This window comes from Drosophila willistoni (assembly GCF_018902025.1).
Source record: "Drosophila willistoni isolate 14030-0811.24 chromosome XL unlocalized genomic scaffold, UCI_dwil_1.1 Seg141, whole genome shotgun sequence".
In the NCBI taxonomy this organism is placed as follows: domain Eukaryota; kingdom Metazoa; phylum Arthropoda; class Insecta; order Diptera; family Drosophilidae; genus Drosophila; species Drosophila willistoni.
In genome coordinates this window covers 6,399,338-6,420,942 of record NW_025814052.1, presented here as the reverse complement: position 1 = coordinate 6,420,942, position 21,605 = coordinate 6,399,338, and the positions used below count along the sequence as shown (strand labels likewise).

The 21,605-nt window shown below is 37.2% G+C and overlaps 1 protein-coding gene across 14 annotated transcripts in view; it reads right to left on the bottom strand.

Moving 5' to 3' along the window:
- The window catches only part of LOC6648989 (small conductance calcium-activated potassium channel protein), a 73,497-nt gene extending 53,352 nt beyond the window's left edge, over positions 1 to 20,145 (bottom strand). For 9 of the 14 annotated variants that reach the window (XM_047011200.1, XM_047011202.1, XM_047011194.1 and 6 more), the window contains exons 1-3: positions 19,818 to 20,145; positions 9,055 to 10,302; positions 4,185 to 4,286 (exon numbers count right to left, since the gene is read on the bottom strand). In XM_047011200.1, the coding sequence (XP_046867156.1) occupies positions 4,185 to 4,286; positions 9,055 to 10,302 (1,350 nt within the window). In that variant the 5' untranslated portion in view covers positions 19,818 to 20,145. The remainder of the gene's footprint in view (positions 1 to 4,184; positions 4,287 to 9,054; positions 10,303 to 19,817) is intronic. The other 5 variants (XM_047011197.1, XM_023179199.2, XM_023179200.2 and 2 more) reach the window with 1 other exon arrangement.
- Between the last annotated feature and the right edge of the window lie 1,460 nt (positions 20,146 to 21,605).

The following is a 21,605-nucleotide window of genomic DNA, read 5'->3' as shown; positions in this document are numbered from 1 at the left end:
TATAGTATACAATATAAAATACAATATAAATACAAGATCTGATGATTTTTGCAGTTTTGGTAATATGCCTAGAAAATGCCTCAACCATTTGTTTGCCTAAGCAATTCGTATTCAGTTGGAGCAACGCACAAACAATGATGAGTTGATAGTCGTCCATTTGTACGTGATGTTGGACTACAACGACGACGCCGATGATGATGATGATAGCAATGATGATGATAATGATGTGTATATATGTATAGTATTCCTCCCCACAATAGACTTATTGCTGTTTTTATTGAACACACCTCGAATCCCATAGAAAATGCACGTAACGAACTATAATTAAAACTTCACTTAGACACATTTGAGATCAACTTTATTTATCATGGCCATAACGGATCCTTGGCAGAGGAACGAGCTGTCATTTTGTCTTAAATTAAATACCCCTTGCGAATTGTTAGAAAACTTTGCCAAACTCTAAACAGAATGGATTTAATTTCATAAACTCAATATATCATAAATTTGAAAAACTATTTTAATTCAGCAATAGAATTAAATGAAATGTCAATCAATTTCAAAACATTTAAGTACATTCGTTCAATTTTTGTATCAGACAATGCCCAACACAATACACTAACTTTTAGAATAACAGTCAAAATTCCATAAAAACATGAATAAGAAAACTTAATTCAATCGAAAGAAAAGTATTAAAAATGTTTGTATTCATTCCTGACCTTTCTTGACATTGTAACCATAGAGAAGATCTGCAAAATGTTTAGCTAAAAATAACACAAAATAACATCAATTATTTTGGATAGCAACGAAACTCAAGGGCCTTCGATTTGAAGATTTTGAGACATAAACTTGTGCATAATCTTTATCACCTGCCGGTTAATTAAGCTCATTATAAATCAATGATTCATGCTGAATTGTAACGAGTTAACGGATATAATCATCTTAAAGGGAATTATGTGACTTAAGGGGTAATTTAAAGTCGGCGCCTTGAACTAAGATTATGGATATTTCGTTGTGTTTTTGTAGTTTCTGCAGATGCTTAGAATCAAAATAACTTCGAATGGCTCAATACGAGGAACCAGCGCGCGCATTGTTTATTTTTATAGCCACCGACTGACTCTCTATATAGAGCAGCGGAATATACGAAAATGTGAGACACGTGGGTGTCGCCGCCAAACAGTCGAGCTGACGAGCCGTCCGTTTGTCCGGCTGATAAACTAACTACGTCATTGTTACGAACAAACGGAACGAATACATACATACATATCTACGCATGTACATACATACATATGTATGTGGCTATGTGTGTAGTTGGTTAGTTCCTTACCAAGACGGGACACTCATTGGCGTAGGAGAGTTTGCGTGTATTGCGAAGTGTTTCCAGCCAGAGAGAGTTGCGGCGGGCTGCGGATGTGGAGCCACCCAGGCTGCTTGTACGCGTCATGGCATCTGGAAAAGGTACTGTTGGTTGTTGCGGGTTCTGTAGGACTGTCAGTGTGGGTGATGGTGCCATTGGGGCTGCCATTGCTGCTGCTGCTGCTGCTGGTGCTCCTCCAGCAGCAGAGGTGGAGGCGGCGCTGGCGGATGACGTTGGCATTGCAATGCCCACGGACGGGCATTTCTGTTGGAGATTGCCCTGATTACATTCGTTCGCCATGCAGGAGGATGCCGGCGACATGCTCCAAAACAAGAACAACTTCCACACAATCAACTTGTTTTTTTTAGTTTTGACGTCTTATTCTTGTTGTTTGTTGTTGTTGTTTTGTTGCTATTCACTTTTTCATTTGTATCAACTTTTCTTTCACTTTACGCACTGGCACTTGGAAAAAACAAAACCCAACAAGAACAAAAACAAAAAAAAAACAATATATGGTTATGGTTATGGTTTGGGGAAAATAACCAAGAGACTTTAAGGAACGAACCGGAGGCGATGAAACAAATGTTTAACGAATTGATTTAATTCGATTTAATTTTTTGATTTTTCTTATTTTTTTTTTTGCTTTTGATTTTAATGTTTTTATTTTTTTCTCAATTTTCAGCTGCGTAATTGTCCAAATCCGAAATGTTTACACATCCCGCAGCACTGCAGATGAAATGGAATCATTTTGGGCAATGCTTTTCGAGCGTTTTGTTGACCAACCGACCAATCGACGACCCAATCGACCAATCAGCCGACTGTTCAAATAGAGCAATCCCTATCTCTTGACGACCACGACGACGACCAAGACGACGACGACGCACAAATGGCTTGGGCCAACAAACGTTTTATTTATAATATTCCCAAGATTCAGTGTTTCCCCCTCATCAAATAGTTCTCGGCACGCGTCGCTTTTGGGGCCGAAGAGCACTGGATCAGTGATCGGCCGCACGGACATCGGAGTGAGAGCGGTGAGTGGAGAGCGCAGAGCGGCGATCAGTTGTGCTGAGAGAGACATCCGGCAAAGAAGTGAACTGAACAGGGGGAACACCTGAATGGTTCTCAACGGAATAAACGGAATAAACCGAATCGGACCATTTTTATGCGAACGACGTCATAGCTAAATGAGAATTTGGTGTGCTTGATTGGACATCGAATGCTTCCTGCCCAATATTTGATTTCTCTCTCTCTCTCTCTCTCTATTACTCTCTCACTCTCTGTATGTGTGTGTGTTTTGCTTGCCCAACGAACAATATGTACCTACATAATTGTTCCCGGGGGCCTATCTCAAACGGGGGGCATGCATATATATCTGAACTCTACGCATACCCTGGATAGAGCTATTAAGATCTTAATTCCATTAAATAATAATTATATCGCTGAGAATAATTGCCCACCAATTTCCTCTTTAAAATTTTTATAATTGAGTTGCTGATTTATTAATTTTTAAGCGCATCATTAATCACAGCAGTAGATGATAATAGTATAAACCACACAAAATTTGACACCCCCCCCCCCCCCCCCCCTACTTCGAATTGATTCATTCCGCCATCATTCCCAATCTAAATGGAACAGTGAAATGTACCGAATTAGTACAGTTATTGCTTTCGTTTTGAGGTTAGGTCCATTCAAAAGCCTTAAACCCTAAAAAGTAAAGGATTTTATGTTTCAATGTTTCAAAAAATATATTTGTATAGGGGTATATGGGAATATTTGGCCCCGACCCAATAATATCAATAAATTTTAATCAATAGCAGGACTTCCTCTTTGGTTCTTCATCTTCTTCAAGGCAAAAACTCCATAAATTACACTTGAATGTGAAAAAAATGTGCATATATGTATACTTACTAGATTGTAGTTTAATATATGTATTTATTTACATACATACATATATAGCGCAAGTATTTATAGGCATACATATAGTAAATATATAATACGATTTGAAAACAATAAACAAAATTGGTGCAGGAAAACAAGTCAAAACTGAGGTGTAAGAGAAGCATTAGCATTACTTATTACATTTGCTGCTTACCTTTATTAAAAACAATATAATTGAGGGGGGGGGGTGAAAGAAAAACATACTAACTACTTATACATAGCTAATATCTACGATAAAGAGATTGCTTTTGGGTGCACACATTTGGGATGCGACTAATTCAAACTCAATTTTGGTTTCTGATTTGGCTTAAGGAAGAACTTAAGGGTATGTACTTTCATTCAAGTACAAATAACAGGTGCGCTCTAGGACAGGTACAATTCGTTGCGATTTATAAGCAGTTTAGGGTTCAACCACAAGTGATTGTGTCCGTTTCTATTTTTGGTTTTTGGTTTTGGTTTTTGGGGTTTTTGAGGTGGTGAAATGTAAGTGAATTATCATCGCCAGGGTTTGTTTTTGTTTATTTTTTTTTTTTTTTGGTTTCTGCGGCAGGCAGGCAGCAAACGGCAGCGGGAAAGGCGGTGGTTAGGGGGCGGCGGGGGAATTTTGGTTAGTAGATATACGTACAAAAATGAAGGCAAGGCGGTGCCATCAACAAAACTTGAACTAAGTTTATTATTATTGCTTGTAATAATTTGTTTTCATTTCTTTTCGGTTATCATGTTGTTGTTGTTTTTTTTTTTTGTACATATATGGAAACACATGTAACTATGCATATATAAAATAATGTAACCAAAATGCTAGACAGCAAGGTATTATTGCGGGAAAGAGGGGAGTATTTTTTGTTGTTTGATTTAGTTAGTTTTGTTTATTTGTTTGTTTGTTTTTAAATACCATTTTGGAGCATTGGAGAGTTTCGTTAGTAGCTTCTGTGAAGGCCCTTCTAAGTCGCAATTTTCGGCTTTCGGACAATGTGCGAGGCATTAGAAGAACGCCCTGAAGAGAATGTTGATGCGAGAGTGATTAGTACAGCTTTTTTTTTTCTTTTTAATTTGTTTTTTTTTTTTATTTTGTTTGTGCATATTTAGTTGATTCGGGTTAAATTTTAAGCGACATCAAGATAAATACATACATATAATATAGGTAGATAGTTAAGGTAAAAGTAAGGGCTAGTTGTTATACATAAAGAGAATATAATTATTATTATTATTGATATGTAGGCACAATTGATGGATAGTACATACATATAAGGGGTTAAATAGGTAAATATTCAAATAGTTATAAACTAGTTGGACTTATTTAGGTTAACAACTATATAACTAAGTAGGTAATACATTGAATACATAAATGTGGAAATGTGGAAATGTGTAAGAAAAAAATATCAGTAATGAAATGTTTAAAATCCACATAACGATTGCATTAGATAGAAGCTATCACTTAAAGCTCGCCACTAGATGGCGCTTTACTCAGATCAATTGCTACAATTATATGGAAATATATATTTTTGAGACTTTTTAACTAACTTTATTTAAGGACTTTTAACTGAATGAAAGTTGCTAGCATATTCTAATTTCTTACAGCAATTACAGGCAAGGATTGTTGATATATACACACACACACACACACACACGCACACACACTCTCCACTTGAGCTAAACTTTTCAAATAGCTTAACTTTCAATGAAAAGACAAAGCACTACAGCAGAATATCCTTCATTTGCATTAGGATGGCCCCGAAAACAAAACGTGAATTTGTTAAAGCTTGAGTCAATTTCATTTTTGTGTTATTCTTGTCCATGTTAAACTCTCGCCAAATAACAACCTTTAAATTTAAGCTAGATCAATTACACATAGCCAAATTAAGGCTTATTATAGGCCTCTGTTGGTGATAGTCTCATAAGTAAGTCCTAGAGTAATTTCAATAGTGTAGCTTAAACGGTCTTGGAGAAGCTTGCCTTAATGATGACCAAGATGATGATCAAGAACATATGTATGTAGGTATATATGTGATCGGAGATGCTTTCTTCCATTCGTGTCACAGTCAAGACTAAAATTGTTATTACCTCAAAAATATATTTGCATTACTATAATAAATGTTATATGTGCAGTTGGCACACTGTGCGTATACGTTATTATTGATGGACTTGCCAATTGCCAAAAGCAATTCCTCTGCTAAGAGGAAATATGTATTCCTTAAGTCTAACAATCGATTTTGGTCTTAAGACGTGCCAATAAAAAAATATTACGTATACGCAACGTGTGCCAGTTAAAGTTATAACACTTATAACTTTGTTATTCGAATAATTTGGAAATTCACTTTGCATTAGGTTAACATTTTGCTTTTTTTGTACTCCCCTAGGATATCGAAACAACTCAAGATTTAAAAATATCGTAGTATTTTGACTCACCCTAATAGCACATAAGTTAATACAATGTGCTTACTTATCTGTCTACATATACTATCAGCATGTTAGTGTGTTAGTTAGTAGGATGGATGAATGAAAAGTTCTTAGTTGTTGCTAGTCACGTTGCATAATTAAGTGAAAAGCTCTTGAAAAACAAACCATCCCCCCCCCCCCCCTACCACAAACATCGCGTGGCTCCTACAACATAAACAAACTAAGCGGAAAGCTATTTGTAGAATATATATATATATAGAGAGAGAGAGAGATATATATATGTATATATAATGGGGCAGAAGGAAAAAAGCTTGTAAAATGCTTAAGCTTTTTAACTTGAATTATACGAAAAACGAGGAAGAAGGAGGATATCGAATTAATAATTCTATTAAAGCTTGTCAAATGAAGCTTACCAGATGCAACAAAGAATTTCATTAGAGTATTTCCTTTGGTCTATGTTTCTTTTTTTTTTTTTTTTTGGCAAAAGGCTCATTCCTTTATTAATTTGCTGCCTTCCTTTTTGGCCATTTTACCATAATGTGTTTTCCAGCGATTCTCTTTTCTTTTATTTCTGATTGTATTCTGAATGAAAATGAAAGGAAAAGCTTTGTTCCATCCAAACATAAGCTGCTTTACGAATATGGGTTTTCTGGCGCTCTGGACTTGAACAAAGCTCAGTTTTGGTTACGAGTTGGGTTTGGTCTTAGGGTTTAGGTTTGGGTTCGGATAGCAAAGTGTCTGTCTGGCAGGCCAAAAGCAATTATCTATCTATCTATCTATCTTTGTGAATATATGTATATATAGCTGTTGCTGTGTTGTCGGGATGGTTTAGATGGGACACACACACACACACACACACACTGACATAGAAAAAAAAATATGAAAACGCGACGGCAAATGTCAAAGAGTGAAAACATTCATCAATCATGTTAAGGTCACTTTCCAGCCACATTGAAGACGTCAAAAACAATTTCTGGTTTTTCAAACTGGCAAACTTAGACATTAAGCGGATATTGATATTAATTATAATTATATTCAATATTTGTTCATTCGGACACGACAATTAGCCTCTCCTCCTTCTCCTTCTCATTTTTCTTCTGCTTCTCCTGCTTTCACTCCTACTTATTTCTCTGACTGTTCTTTTTGGCCCAATTTAAAAATTCTGTCGAAACTGGTAACCGTTTCCAATCCAACCCCCTCATTTCCCCCCCCCCCCTTCGTTTCTCTTTTTCTGCCCTGTCTTTCTGTTCTCCTGAATAGTAATTTGTTAATCTGCTTGGGACCCAAACAGAAACAAAAAAAAAAAAACAACAAAAAACCTGTGTAAACAGAAATCAAATTTGGGAAAAAAAAGAAGAAAAAAATCAGTATAATAATTGTATGAGCAATATTGATTTTTACTAATTGGATTTCAACAGCCACGAGAAAATGAAAACGAAAAAAAAAACACAAAAAAAAACCAACAACAGCAACAAAATAGCACAAAATAAACAAAAAAATATACAATTATGATGGAAAAATGTTTTATGACTATTATAGCGTAAGACGATATATTGATGGTACGAGCATATACATACATACCTATATATATGTATATATTTATATATATGTATTATACATAGTATGACGCAGAATTAGAATAAGTAATAGATTAGTAATAGTATTAGTAAAAGTAGTAGGATGATAGCTGACAACTAACTAGGACTCAAACTTAATAGGTATTAGGTACATACATACATATATACATAGGTAACAAGAGCATAAACAATGTCTAAAGTCACTAACTAACTCTAACTAACGCTAAATAAAACGGTCTAATTTATTCAAAAAGTTAGTTGGCCCAAATATGAATATTATTGATTAAATCAATTAGTTATAATGCTACAGTTAATTAGAAGTGCTGTATATAGAATTCTAGACAATACAAAAAATTATCTTTGTATATAGAGGCCTGTTCTCATTTCCGATTTCCTCTATCGAAAATTTGTTCTTACTAAGTATTTCGAGTCAAATTTCTCGAATGCAAATCGTTTGACTTTTAAATCAATAAAAAAGGTAAAGTAATTTACGAGTTGTACATTTCAAATATATATCTAGAAGTCAACCTAAGCCGATTTCAGCAATATTTTTAAGTATATAAATCACAATAGTGTTTAAGACACTTTAAAAAGCTTTTACACTAATTCTGATGGCTCCTGAAAGTATGCAGAAATATGTGAAATCATTCTTTTTAACGCTTTATGTAGTTTTATATTGCTAAGTTGGAGTTCTTAAGAAAATCTTCTAATGATAGAATACGAAAAAGCTGTACAGACAACCTGCTTAAGCTGAATAAGAACATAATATTATGAGATTGATCTTGAACTGAAGTAAGTAAAATATATTCTTTATTCTTGAATATGTTTAGAACTTGAGGATCCGGGTGCGAACCCTAGGCTAGTGTATGGATGTAGTTTCACGTCTAAGCCGACAGCCATGGTTGTTAGTGCTTGTTAAATATAATTAAGTCAATAGTTTACAACTATATCCTAAGTATAGGATAGATATCAGTAGATAATAATAATAATATTAAGCACTGAAATTTTGAAATTCATTAAGGCTAGGAATTGAGGATTGTCACTTTTCATTTTGAGAACGACTCGGAAACGGAAAAACATGCCTGACTATGTAGAGTATATAGATAAGTTATTTTGAAAAGTTGTTGTTATAAGGCCTAGTGTTATCTACATATAGACACGAAAGCTGGCAAGAATAAACTTTGCTTAATGATTTTCCCTTGTGTGAGATATTGCCCTCATTTTGGCTAACTTATAATGTTATGTATGTGTATTAAATATACTATTTATAACTGAACTTTATTGATAACTCAAACGATGTTGAGATCACATTAGATTAAGTTTTATACAAACAACATATGTAGTTAGGTGCCCTAACTACGCATATGATGGGATTAATAAAGGTTCAGAAGGATTATTTGCTAACATCGAGTGCGCAAATAGTGCTTACAAATATACATATATATATATATATATATATATCATAAGTAATATTACATATTTATATGTATATATAGGTACTATGGAATAACAAGGTGTTAACTGGAAGGAAGGAAGACACAATTATTTACGATTTACATGGTTTTTGTGGAATGTCAGAGGAAATGGGAGTAGTGGGGATTACTTTGATGGGTGGGTAAAGCTACCCTTTATGGGCCTCCCATGGCCAAAATGAATGACCGACCGACACATACATACATACATATATATGTACATACATAAAATGATGGTTACGTAGTAGTAATTTGAATGGGGTGAGAGTAAGAAGAAAATGGTACTGGGTACTGGGGGTCAATTTGGCTCTCTCACCTGCTTAAATGGCCGCATGCCGCCATTAATCCTTAGGGAATCGGCCGCAATGCCAGCAATGCCATCGGTGGTGCTTTCCCGCAGCTGCTTCAATGAGACATTTGGCACCGTATGCGAATGGGAGTGGCCAACACAGGAGCTATGTGTGCCGCAACAGATGGCCGTAGTGCTTGATTCCGGTTGTGAGCTTTGACGTATTATTCGCGAACCGTTTGTTGGCGATGACGTGATTAACACTGGCGGCACTTGCTGTTGTTGCAGCTGTTGTTGATGTTGCTGCTGCTGCTGCTGTTGCTGATGATGTTGCAGCTGCAATTGTTGATGATGAAACAGTTGCTGCTGTTGTTGCTGCTGCTGCTGCTGCTGCTGCTGGAGGGCTGAGTTTGATATGCATATGGCCATCGAGCTGGTCAAATTACCCTGTTGGAAGGCACTTTTCACACTGTCACGCGACGTTGATCTATCGATTTGTCCCGCCGTGGAGATGGGAGTGGTGGAAGCGCGACGGTTGCAATTGCGACAAGCTCGACAGCGGCTGGGTGCACTCGGCGGTATGCTAGACGATAGATTCTGATATGATGAGGTGCCCAAATTTGGATGGCTACCTGGTCCAGGTCCGGCACCGGGTCCATGTCCATGGCCATAACCGTGGCCATGCTCGTGCGGCTTAAGACTTAAATTCATAATTGATATGGTCGGTTGCGATTGCTTCGGCTGTTCCGCTGTAGCCGAGGCCGATATTGTTGTGGTCGTTGATGTGTTTTGTGTTAGTTCTTGGTCCTCTTCTTGATGCACCTCAATGTCAGGCACAATGGATGCAGATGCGGATGCGGATGCGGATGCGGATGCTGATGTGGCAGATGCAGTCCGCAATCCTTGCTCAATATCCTCGTCGTGTCGCATACTCTCCTCGGAGCCCATGCGTGCCTGTTGCGATTGCTGCGGACTGGTTAGATATGTGGAAGTGCGATCTTGTCGCATTAATGTCGGTTTACCCCCACCACCACCACCGCTCCCACTTCCGCCGCCACCGCCAATGCCGCCGCTGCCACTGCAACTGCCGCCACTACCACTGCCCGAGGTGGAAGCCATTGAATTATTTGCTGTTGGTCCATTCGCCGAGCTATTCATCACCTGTCGCAATAGGGCACTTCTGCCCTTCGATGGGTTCGAAACTAAAAGTGAGTCCGTCTCCTCGGAACTGACATATCCCGAATTGGAGTTGTCGTTAAGCTTTTGAATTGACATCTGTAAGCAGAGCAAGCAAAAAAAGAGAAACCACAATTTATAGATAATGATGAAACAGAAGAAATATATATATATTCTATTCTATATGTCTACATATATGGCTGCCATGGCAACAATCAAACGGTAACCAAACAAACAAATCTCGTGTCGTTACGGTACGTACCGGTTCAAACCACATTCCATATTGAAGTCATTATAGAAATTCCTGCCATTAATAGATTGGAATTCAACTAATACACATTTATGTATGTACATACATATGTGTTTATACGGGAATGTTATCTGTAGTTAATATTCCTTTTGATTAACTCAAAAATTTGATCATACTATATGTGTGTGAAGACTAGACAAGACTTCAATGCCAAAGTTGATGGTCTTGACGTTCATTTGACAGACGGATGTGCCTTGATTGACTCGTATGGTTGATGCTTATCATGAATACGTGTATGAGTGTGTGTGTGTTTGTATGTATGTAGTATACTTTAGGGGGTAGAAAACGCTTGCTTTTGCGTGTTTGTAATAGAATACAAATATTAATTTGAAACAACTTCGAAATCTAAAAGGTGAAAATCAATAATCCAGCTATAAATACAAACAAATGTTGTAAATTATGCAAGAAACTCGGTTTTTTGGAAGCAAAGGAGGAAACCACACAACTCGAGACGAGCGACTCAACTCAACCCGACTCGAACCCAACCCAATCTAACCCAACCCAACCCAACTCGACTCGTCATTGCAGGGACTAACAGTTCAGGAATGTGAAAAGTTTAACACCTGTTCGAAAGCAGCTAACCAAACCGACCCAACTATCAAAAGCTCATTTCCATTCCCATTCCCATTCCCACAACATCATCGTCATCAATAACACCTTTTCAGCGCCTTATAGGTACATTCGCATGTCGAGCGTGCCGCTAATAATAGTTGGCCCCGAGCTAGACAATCCGACTCTGTACGTTTCTGTGTTTCATTCTCTCTCTTTCTCTCTATCTCGCTCTGTTTACATAGCCCTTTATCGTCCTTGTCCGTGCCCATGCCTGTGGCCATGCCCGTGTCCGTGCCAGTGCCAGTGCCAGTGCCAGTGGCATGTGCCACTGAATTACATTTCGACTTCAAATTGGTTGAAATTCGTTCAAATGCAATCTCATTTCACCAAAAAAGTGTATTCAATTCAATTTCAATGCCCTATTTACGGCTTGAAAATGATTATCAATGGCAATAATATAGCCGAAAAACAAAATTTAGACACACATCGTTCTATTTCTTTTGAGAGCTTGTATTGATTGATTTGTCAGTTCTGACACAGAAACTCAAAATAAAAACGCCAACACAAATGAGAATGAAGCCTCGTGGCATGGTGTTAATGTCTAAGTGTGTGTGTGTGTGTATGTCGCCAAAATAATAACAATAAATATTCTTGCATAATCACAAAACAAAATTATATTCATTTATGACCTTCAATTTATTGCTTTGCTACAACAATAACAAAAAAAAAAAAAAACAGAAGAAACCCAAAAGGTATTTAGCATATGCCAAAATGGTTTCACATGACCTGGAATTAACGGTATACAAATGAGTCCAACAAAACAAGGACCATAGAACTTATAAGAGATTTTAAAGGATAATTAATTACAATTGTTTAGTTCTTAATTGTCATAGGCTTCAATTTGGTCTACCAAGTAGACTAAAGTTAAAATGAACACAATATGTTTTCTGATTTCTATAACACACACATACAGACACATAACCTCCCACATGAATTAATTCTATTTCACAGGTAATCCTTATCCTAATTGATGATGAAGAAGAATTCCAAACATGATTTGCAGTAGTTGGATAATGGGAAAATTATGTTTGCTAGATATTATTTGATTTGTTTTTGTGCAGTGTTTTGTGTGAGTTGTGTGTGTTGTATGTATGTAATACATATGTATGTATGTAGATATCCTACCTGGCTATTCATAAATTAGATTGTCTGATGGAATATTTGTCGTTATAAATGGCAACGAAACGTGACACTGGCGCGAACACACAGAATGAACCGAACAGCGAACCGAGCCATAGAATTGACGCAAATTCATGCCTTTCACGCTTTCTCCTCGGGGAAAAGGATGGACTTGGTTGAGTGGGACTTTCGTAAGAAAGTTATATGCAAGTTGCCTCAGGTGGATGCTGCTGGTGCTGTTGTTACATATTGCTATTGGTTGCTGGTGACCCAGATGTAAGTACTTTGCTGTCATTCAGCACTCAATGCTAAAACATGGCCAACACACACACACACACACACATACACACTAAAAGAGACAGCTTGGCTAATAACAATAAAATCAAAAACAAGAGCAGGCCAATACGCTTGTTACCGAAGCGGATCAACTCTCTATCGGTCTCTGGCTTTTCTTTCTGTCACTCCAACTGGTATATATATATATATATATATATATATCCCTCTATCCCTTTATTATACTATCTCTTGACTCTCTCCCCTCTCCCCCTCTCTCTGTCACACTCATTGGACTGGCAAGAAGAAATACAGAAAAAAGGAAAGAAAATTCTATTGTTTAATGGCCGATTCAGGTTTTTTCTTTTGCCTTGCCCATTCAAACCTGACACCGTTGTTTAATGGCCACCTCCACCTCGCATTCAGCAAACGAAAGGAACGGACGTTCGCATGTACAGATAAAATTTTATTGCAAAACTCAAAATCAGAGAGCAGGTCAGCGGGAATACATATAAACATATATATATATATATACACTTATATATACATATATGCACCCCCTTCTCTAAAGTTACACCCACTTTGAGTTCAACATGCCTAACAAGAACCGTCCAACAAGGCAAGAAAATCGTTAATTTGCCCAGAGGCCCAAAAAAAAAAAAAAAGGTGGCAACTTAAAACAAAAGGGCCAAAAAGCATATTGCGTAACATAAAGAAAGTACTGATTTTTTTTTTTTTTAAATCAGACAACAGAGTTAAACTTACACAAGTTTTTAAAATAAAATTTAAACTAAATATCGAAACGGTTTCTTTTTTAAAACTTTTGCCCTCTCTGCCGTTTCGTTGACAAGAAAGAGTGGCAACACTTGGCTGTGCCATTTCCCATTGTTCCACCATTTTTGAACGCGCCTCTATTTACCACTAAAAGGTTTATATAGTTTATTTATGGGCTTACTTTTCAATAGGTTTTTCTGGACTTGTTTTTATTTTTTTGTCTGGTATCTCTAACTCAAAGTCTGTGACATTGAAGATAGACAATTGTTCCTTCGTCTAGCCGTAAATTCATACGACAACTGAAAAGGATCTGTCCGACTAGTGAATTGACATTTACGATTTGTATCCTTCGTCCGTTTGACAGGCATGCCATAGGCAAGTAAAACCAAGTTAATGAACACATCCATCCATCCATCCATCCATTCAACCATCCATGAATGTGCAACTTTACTTCGAACCCATCTTTTTGTTTAGTATTATTATTTCTTTCTTTCTGTGAAATTACATGAAATCAGAAAAATACATTATTTTCAGAAGAAATTGACGTTGTTGTCAGCACCTGTCCATGACATACCAAACGAATACACCTACCCATTACAAACAAACTGTGTGTGAGTGTGTGCGTGTATGTGTGTGTGTGTGTGTGTGTGTGTTTATACATAATATACGAAATAGACATCAAACATTTGGGTAAGTAAAAACAATTATACATGCACATGAGCTATTTTAATGGGTAATTGCGAATGGCTAATGGGGATGTTATGGAATTAAGTAGAATGGTATGGTCGTGTGGATAGGCATGGGGCGATGGGAGGGGGTAGGGCGTGAGTGAGTGAGCGGCAATTACTTCTTATTATTTTCTGTTTCTGTTGGTTTTTTTTTTATTCGCGTGCTATGACTCACACTTGTAACTAAATGAAAGATTTCCTTTAGCCTCCCTCCCATCATTCTGCATGTAAAAGTTACATATTTATTTATATACTGACAATTTTTTCGTTGTGTGTTTTCTTTTTCTTTTTTTTTTTGTGTGTGTGTGTGTAAATAAACAGGAAAAACGAAAACTGACATACCAGCCTCGCACCATTCCGCACCAGTGATCCCTTTAGGCCGTCGGCAGTATCTCGGCTTTGAAAAGGGTAGAGTGAAAATCTAGTGTAAATTGAATGAAAATGAAACCCGTAAAACAGACGGACACGGGCACGGACACAGACACGGCCAACAACACAAACCAAACCAAACCGAACCGAACCAACCAACCAACCAAACGACTGACTAGCGGTTGACCCATCTATCTACCAACTGTTGTCTATTGAGGCTGATTCAAATTGGGATTCAGTGTTTGGTCTGCGGGTTCATTGGTTAGACAGTGATGCTTGTCATGATGGACTTATGTAAATTAACTATGTACATACATACATATATACATATGTATATACCTACCTACCTATCTTCTATCTCTCTGTGTGTGTTTTGCCTGACATAAAATGTATAAATATTTTAAATGCGATTCTTTTCGCCTTTTCCTTTACTTTGCTCATTGGGCAAAATGTATTTTTAAGTAGATACAACCGCAATGAAAATGAAAATCAATCAACGGAAAATGGACGCATCAAAAATTGACAGATGTGAAAATAATCGCCAATGCACCTACCCATCCATCCAGCCATCCAGACATCCATCCATTTTCCTGCCATCCCCTTTTCCCTATACACCATACTTATAGCAAATTTGCAAAAAGGCTGTGCGGGCTTATGACCAATGAAGCGGAAAAGCGAAAACTTGTATACCACAACAAAGAAAACAAAAATTATTTCCTTAAAGCCGACTTTGTGGATACCATTTCGTCTATACTTATATGCTTCAAATGAGAAGAGGGGCTAACAAAGAACAAAGCAATTAGTAAGAATCAAATTAAATGAGTAACTATCTAAAGGAAATTAGTGGTATAAAATGATCTTCCATTTGGCTAGTGTTTTTCTGATCTCTAGACAAAACTTTGCCACTGATCAAGGGTAGATTCACTTCTGTCAGTCACCAACTATGTTCAGTGACCCTTTTCTTTCCATGTGTATGGGCAAAAGGAAAAGAGAAATTGAATGGAATCATGATGCAGGCCTCTACCTACCTACATATCTATGTACATACATATTTTGTAGATATAAAATGGTCACGAAAAATACATGATGAAAAAGAATGAAAGGACCAACCTTAAAATGTTTTTGTGCTTACATTCGAATTTCAATTCTTTTGTCCATATTGTATATGTTTCAAATGCAAAGAGAATTGATGATGTCGCACAAATGATACCGTGCAGGTTTTCTATGGTTTACCCTTAATAAAAGTAAGCCAACTTTCATAATTAGGTAAGTGAGAAATACTATTTCCGTTTCAATTAAGATTTGTTTTAATACTGCAAAGCACACTTTGCAATCAATTTGTTTCTTCCGTTTTAAATAATGTTCAAAAGTTTTCGAAAACATAAACACAAAATTTATAATATTTTTGTGTTTACACGAAAAGACCTCAAGAGATCAATTTGTCCAAATACTTATGGCCATATACCATATGAAAGAGTATGTCATCTCAATTTGTTTGAATTGAAAGAAAATATAAACAAAATGCCAAGATTAATAATTAATTGCTTTCATTTCCAAATGTTTTTTTTTCCCGATTTTTGAATCATACTGAAATAATATTAAAATTTTAAAAAACAAGTGCCTGGAGACATAGAAAACAATTTGGATACGAAATTTGGTTTAATAAATTGAAATTTTGATCCTAGGTTCTTAGCGTTGCCAGATCGCAAAGTTAACCAGTGTTACTAATTAACTTACATATGACTAGGCTCTTTCGTTTATTATGAAGCTGTTAACTTGTATGTGGTGTATTCCTAGACTATATATCGATCAAATGTATTAGTTTTTGATAGGAAATTGATTTACCAATTCGCTTATGTATTATATTAAATAGATCTAAGAATTGTTACATATGTATGTAAGTAATTCGGATTCTCAACTTTCGAGGATAACTCAAGGTCTGGCTTACTCGTTCGGTTTGCTAATGGAATATTTTTGAAATCTATACCAAAATGTGAATGGTCATTACAAGGATATCGTATACGCAGTCAGTCAGGCAGATAGACAGACAAGAGCACACTGGCAGACTGGCTAGAGATGGAGAGATAGCGATGGCGATGGCGATGGCGATGACGCTGACGATGGCAATGAAGAGAGATGGAGAAATGGAGATGTATTCGGTTAATTGGAGCGCATGATTGATTGCAGTTTCCATTAATTACACTCACGCTTCGTGTTCATGCTCTCATGGCTGACACTCTTTCTGGTCATTAACCATGCCCCATTAAAAATTCAAAGATTATTTAATATATGCAGCAGTAAATAAATTACGATGCGAGTGCCCCGATTGACATTCGCCCACATTCCAGCACAGTAACATCCACACCTACATACCCACAAACACACACACACACACACACACACACACACATACATACATACATAGTACCTACTTCTCCTACTGTTTTACCCAACTCCCTCTACCCCCAGGAGACTTGAATGAATGTCATTTATTTAGTTTCACATTAACATTAAATTTTCCCAATGACTGCTTAATGAAGACATCACAAACTTTTCCTCACTCTCGATACCCTATCTCTCCCTCTCTCGGGCGCGCCAAAAATATTATTCTCAGTGAGGAAAAAAATAAAATAAAAACTCTCTAGTGAAAAGCAGAGCGGATATTTCTGGCTCCGGTCACCCGGGATTGAAACTGTTGTACATTGAACAACGAGAGAAAACAAAAACACCAAACAGACCAAATAGACCAAATAGAAAAAAAAAAACAGCACGCCGGTGTCTATTTATGGCAAGTTCCTTCACCGCAAACATATTTCAAAATCAACACGATCGCATGGCAGACGCATACAAGTGCATGATAATGGGACTATATACATACATTCATACATATATATATCTAAGAACCGGCAACTGGCAACTGGCAACTGGAAACTGCAAGGTGGATGCGGGGAAGCGGAGGAAGCCCAAACGAAAGAGCGGAAGGTAGAGTATGTGGTCTATATTCTTGGATATTTATGTACATAAATGCGAAAGATTGCTAGCTAAAATTCATTTTGTTCAGTTTTGTGCAGTTCAAATGAACTGCAAAAATAAATGCCAAGAAGAAAGTGGATCAAATGGAGATCGCAATGGGCGACTAAATAGTATTACTTGCATCAAAAACTAATCAAGTCAAAGTCCCTTCTTACAAAGTATGGAATTTTTAGTAATTTCTAAAGAAAGGTGCCATTATTTATTAGCTCCATGTTTATATTATAATATCTGAACAATCAGAAGACTTAAAAGGGCTTATGTATTAGACGTTTAAGACAGATTTTCAACCTAAACTATTATTCAAAAATATTGATATAGAAAATAACATCAAGTTTAACTTAATTGGAATCAAGTTAGTCTCAAACGATTCTGATTATTTCCGTTCTTTAGCTTTATAAAACTGCAAATTTCTTTGGAAAAACAATTCTCTCTAATAGGTTTAAAAAATTTTACGGCTATTATTATGCAAATGCTGTAACATGCAATTAGTGTTGGTTGTTTTCTTCCTTGTTTTATGTTTTTTTATGCATCGTCATGGGATTTTTTTTTGGGGATTTTCGCTATGTAAGTACATATGTACATATATTTCACATGTTTTTTGCATTAATGCCTAAGTCGAAAAATGGATCTGAGTACTCAGTTGGCCTGCTGCTTTGTTTTCTGTGGTCCCAACGGAAAGAACTCTTCAACTTGGCTCAGCTCAGCTCAGCTCAGAGTCCCCACCACCCGCCATCCACCCTGTCCCCTCCCCCATTCAGCCCATCCACATCCGTCCAGTCCTCCGTTCTAACCCCGCACTCTGTGTGTCTTTAAGCTGAGGCTAGCATTTGATTGCATGGCACTTTAAAGGTCCGGACGCTGGTGATGGTGCTTCGACTTCCTGTTCTTGTGTGCCTGCTGGTTGGGCCTCTGATGCGGTTTCGCGGTTGCTGCCCTAATCTGCATACAAAGCGGATATATGGCCAGAGTCGGAAATGGGGGAAGGGTGAGCTGAGGGTATCAAGAGGTGACGTGAGGCAGAAGGAGGTGGTGGGAGATGGTAAGAGGTCGAGTTGAAGCACCAAAAAACATATTTGACTTTTTCCACACACACACACACACACACACTAACAACTCATTTAGTATTCACATACATATGCTCTGGCATCGGATAAGTGTTTGTCGTGTGTGTGTGTGTGTGAACTACATACATACAGAATATTTATGTCCATGTGTATGTGTGGACACTTAAAAAATCCTGTTTGCTAGTCGTCCCACAACTGACTTTACCACACTCGCACAGTACCAAGCAAAGGCGTAACCAAATGAAAATCCATAATATTTAACCCATTCGAATTTTCACACCTATTCAAAGTTTAAATGCCATTTGCCAACCGATACTATCTTCCTCTCTCTCTCTCTCTCTCTCTCTTTCTACTCCTCTCAAGTGTCATAAAAGTTTTTATGGTAACTCAAGTTACGACTAGAGCTGCGGTTTTTTGGTTTTTGCCATTTTTGCTGATGTTTTTAGATTCCTGATGGAAAATGTTATATGGTCGAATATAATTCTATTGAATATTCTTGATCAAGGTTGTTTCTACATATATGTGAGTTTTGACCTTTAACCATCCAATTATTCATATCTATATTAAGCTAATTAGAACTCTAAGGTCAGTTGAAACTTTAAATCTTTGTGGTTTCATTAGACCTTTATGCAGAAACTTATTAAAAACCAGACATTATCTTCGTTTTTTAAGTTTGCCTGATATTCAGTATTAAATGTAGGGACGCTCGCAGTATCTGATTCTAGGTAAGAGATATTATGGATATTTCTTCCCCAAAAACAAGGTTTTATCTCTGAAAATGATACAATTTTGATAACAAAGAACGATTTTCCCCTTAAAAATGGATAATTTTCCACCACCAAACTTTAAACCCAATTTTAAACTCAATTCGTAATTATATTACAATATCCATATATCAACTATATGTAAAATACTTTTAAAAACTCTCGGCACAGTCTCTATAGTGCCGCAGGGCTATATTTTTCTATATACCTTAGATATCTATATATGTATCTTAGATTCAGGCATAGAGAAAAGGTTTATATCCTTTTTAAAGAAATATTTTGCTGTATTTTTTTAGTATTGGCCCTAAAATGAAGACCACATTGTATAGACAATTAAATCATTCATCTGCTGACATTTCATATTCAACTTGAATACTATGAAAATCTCATCATTGAAACAAAGAACCAAAATACGAACAAATATGAAATGGTCCCCCCTCGTAAATCAGTAACACATTGACTGTTGACCTTATGCATATACATACATACATACATATGTATGTATATGTATGTATATACTAACTATGTACATAAAAAATGATGTATGTATTTATTATGGGGTACCTACTTTGTATATGTTATTCGGCTTCTTCTAGCAATGTTCGTTGCTGTTGCTGTTGTTTTTGTGGTTGTGGTTATTGTTCCCGTGATTCCTGTGGTCGTTGCGCCTTCAGTAAATAGCCGCTGCAGCTGCTGCTGGTGCTGGTGCTGCTGCTGCTGCTTCTCGCTTAATAAAATTGACAATAATTTTTGGCACGCGCGCGTCACTGCGCAAGGAGACGTCGAGGGAGGAGCAGTATACAATACAACAAATGCTGATGCTCGTCCATATTGCCATTTATGCATGTGTCTTGATGTGGATGTCTGTCAGTGTGTATGTGTGTGTGCGTATGTTTGTGGGTTGTGTGTGTGTCTGTGTGTGTGTGTGTGTGTGTCTTCCCACTGATCTAACAAATGAGAGAGACGAACCAAAAAGAAGACAACTTTATGTATGATTAAAGTGCATCTGCTGATGTTGTTGCCGCTGCTGCTCCTCTTGATGTTGTTGTTGTTGTTGTTGTTGCTGCTCCTCTTGATGTTGTTGTTGTTGCTGCTGCTGTTGTTGTTGTGTTTGTTTCGGTTTCTGTTTCATCACTTGATGTGTGCACATTTCCATTTCCACTTTCCTTTTATTTTTACACTTGTTTCATTTTCATTTTTAATAAAAAAAAATTCATCTTCATATTGAGATTAACTAAAAAAAAATAATTAAACATGAAGTAAAGAGCATCGAACAAAAACATCAGCCATTTGACACGATAAGTTTTTGCAATCTATATATACATATATATATATATGTACTTGAACAAGTATGTATATACTTATGTATATATAAAATACATTGACGCGACATTCACGATAGTTCGAAGTTGGTTTTTGTGTTTTTCTTTTCCTTTTTGTTTTGCCTTCAACTCCAATTGCAATTTGCCAAGTTTTCTAATTTCTATTTTTACCCACTGTGTTTGTGGTTTTGTGAGGGGTTTTGGGCGGGGGGGTTGGTGTTGGCTTTGGATTTATGTATGGTTGGGCTTGAGATTGGCAGAGTTCTAATCAAGTTTTGCCAATTAGTCAGTTGGTAGTTAGTTAGTTATTTAGTTTAACAATATGTATATATACATATTTGTTTTTGGCTAAAAGTTCAAGCACTTTTTCGAGTATGAGTGTGTGTGTGTGTGGATGTATATGTATATGTGAGCGTGTGTGTGTGTGGTTACTACAATATATATTATTGTTTTTGTTGTTGTTGAAAGTTTTTAACTGCTGCGCGACGTTAAAAGTATGCAGAACATTTCTTTTATTTTACACACACACACACACACACACACACACGAACGCACATGCACAGGCACACAGACAGTCGACAGCGACTGCGACTGCGACTGCGAATGAAACTGACATGAGGTGGTGAACGGTGAACGGTGAACGGTGAGCGCCGACGACGACGACGACGAATACGGCAACGAGGACAGACAGACAGAGAGAGTGTGTGTGTGAGAGAGAGTCTGTCCGTGTTGCTTTCACGTTGATGTTTCCGTTAGTGTTGTTTGTGCGATACTGACTCAATTTGTTGCTCGGGCACCATGTATATACGTAGATGTTGCCATGCATTCCCTCGGTTGGGTCGGTCGATTGGTCGTTAGCTTGGTCGGGACTGAAAGGTGGATCGGCCAGGGGGGCGGCGTGATGAAGCGGGGGGAGGTGATGGGGAGTGATTGTGTGAGTCGTTTAGTCAAACCAGCGGCGTCCGCGCCTGTAGGCACTGTAGGTCGAATCGGGACGCTTATGTTCTAACTGTTTATGCTTCCGTTTTGGTCCC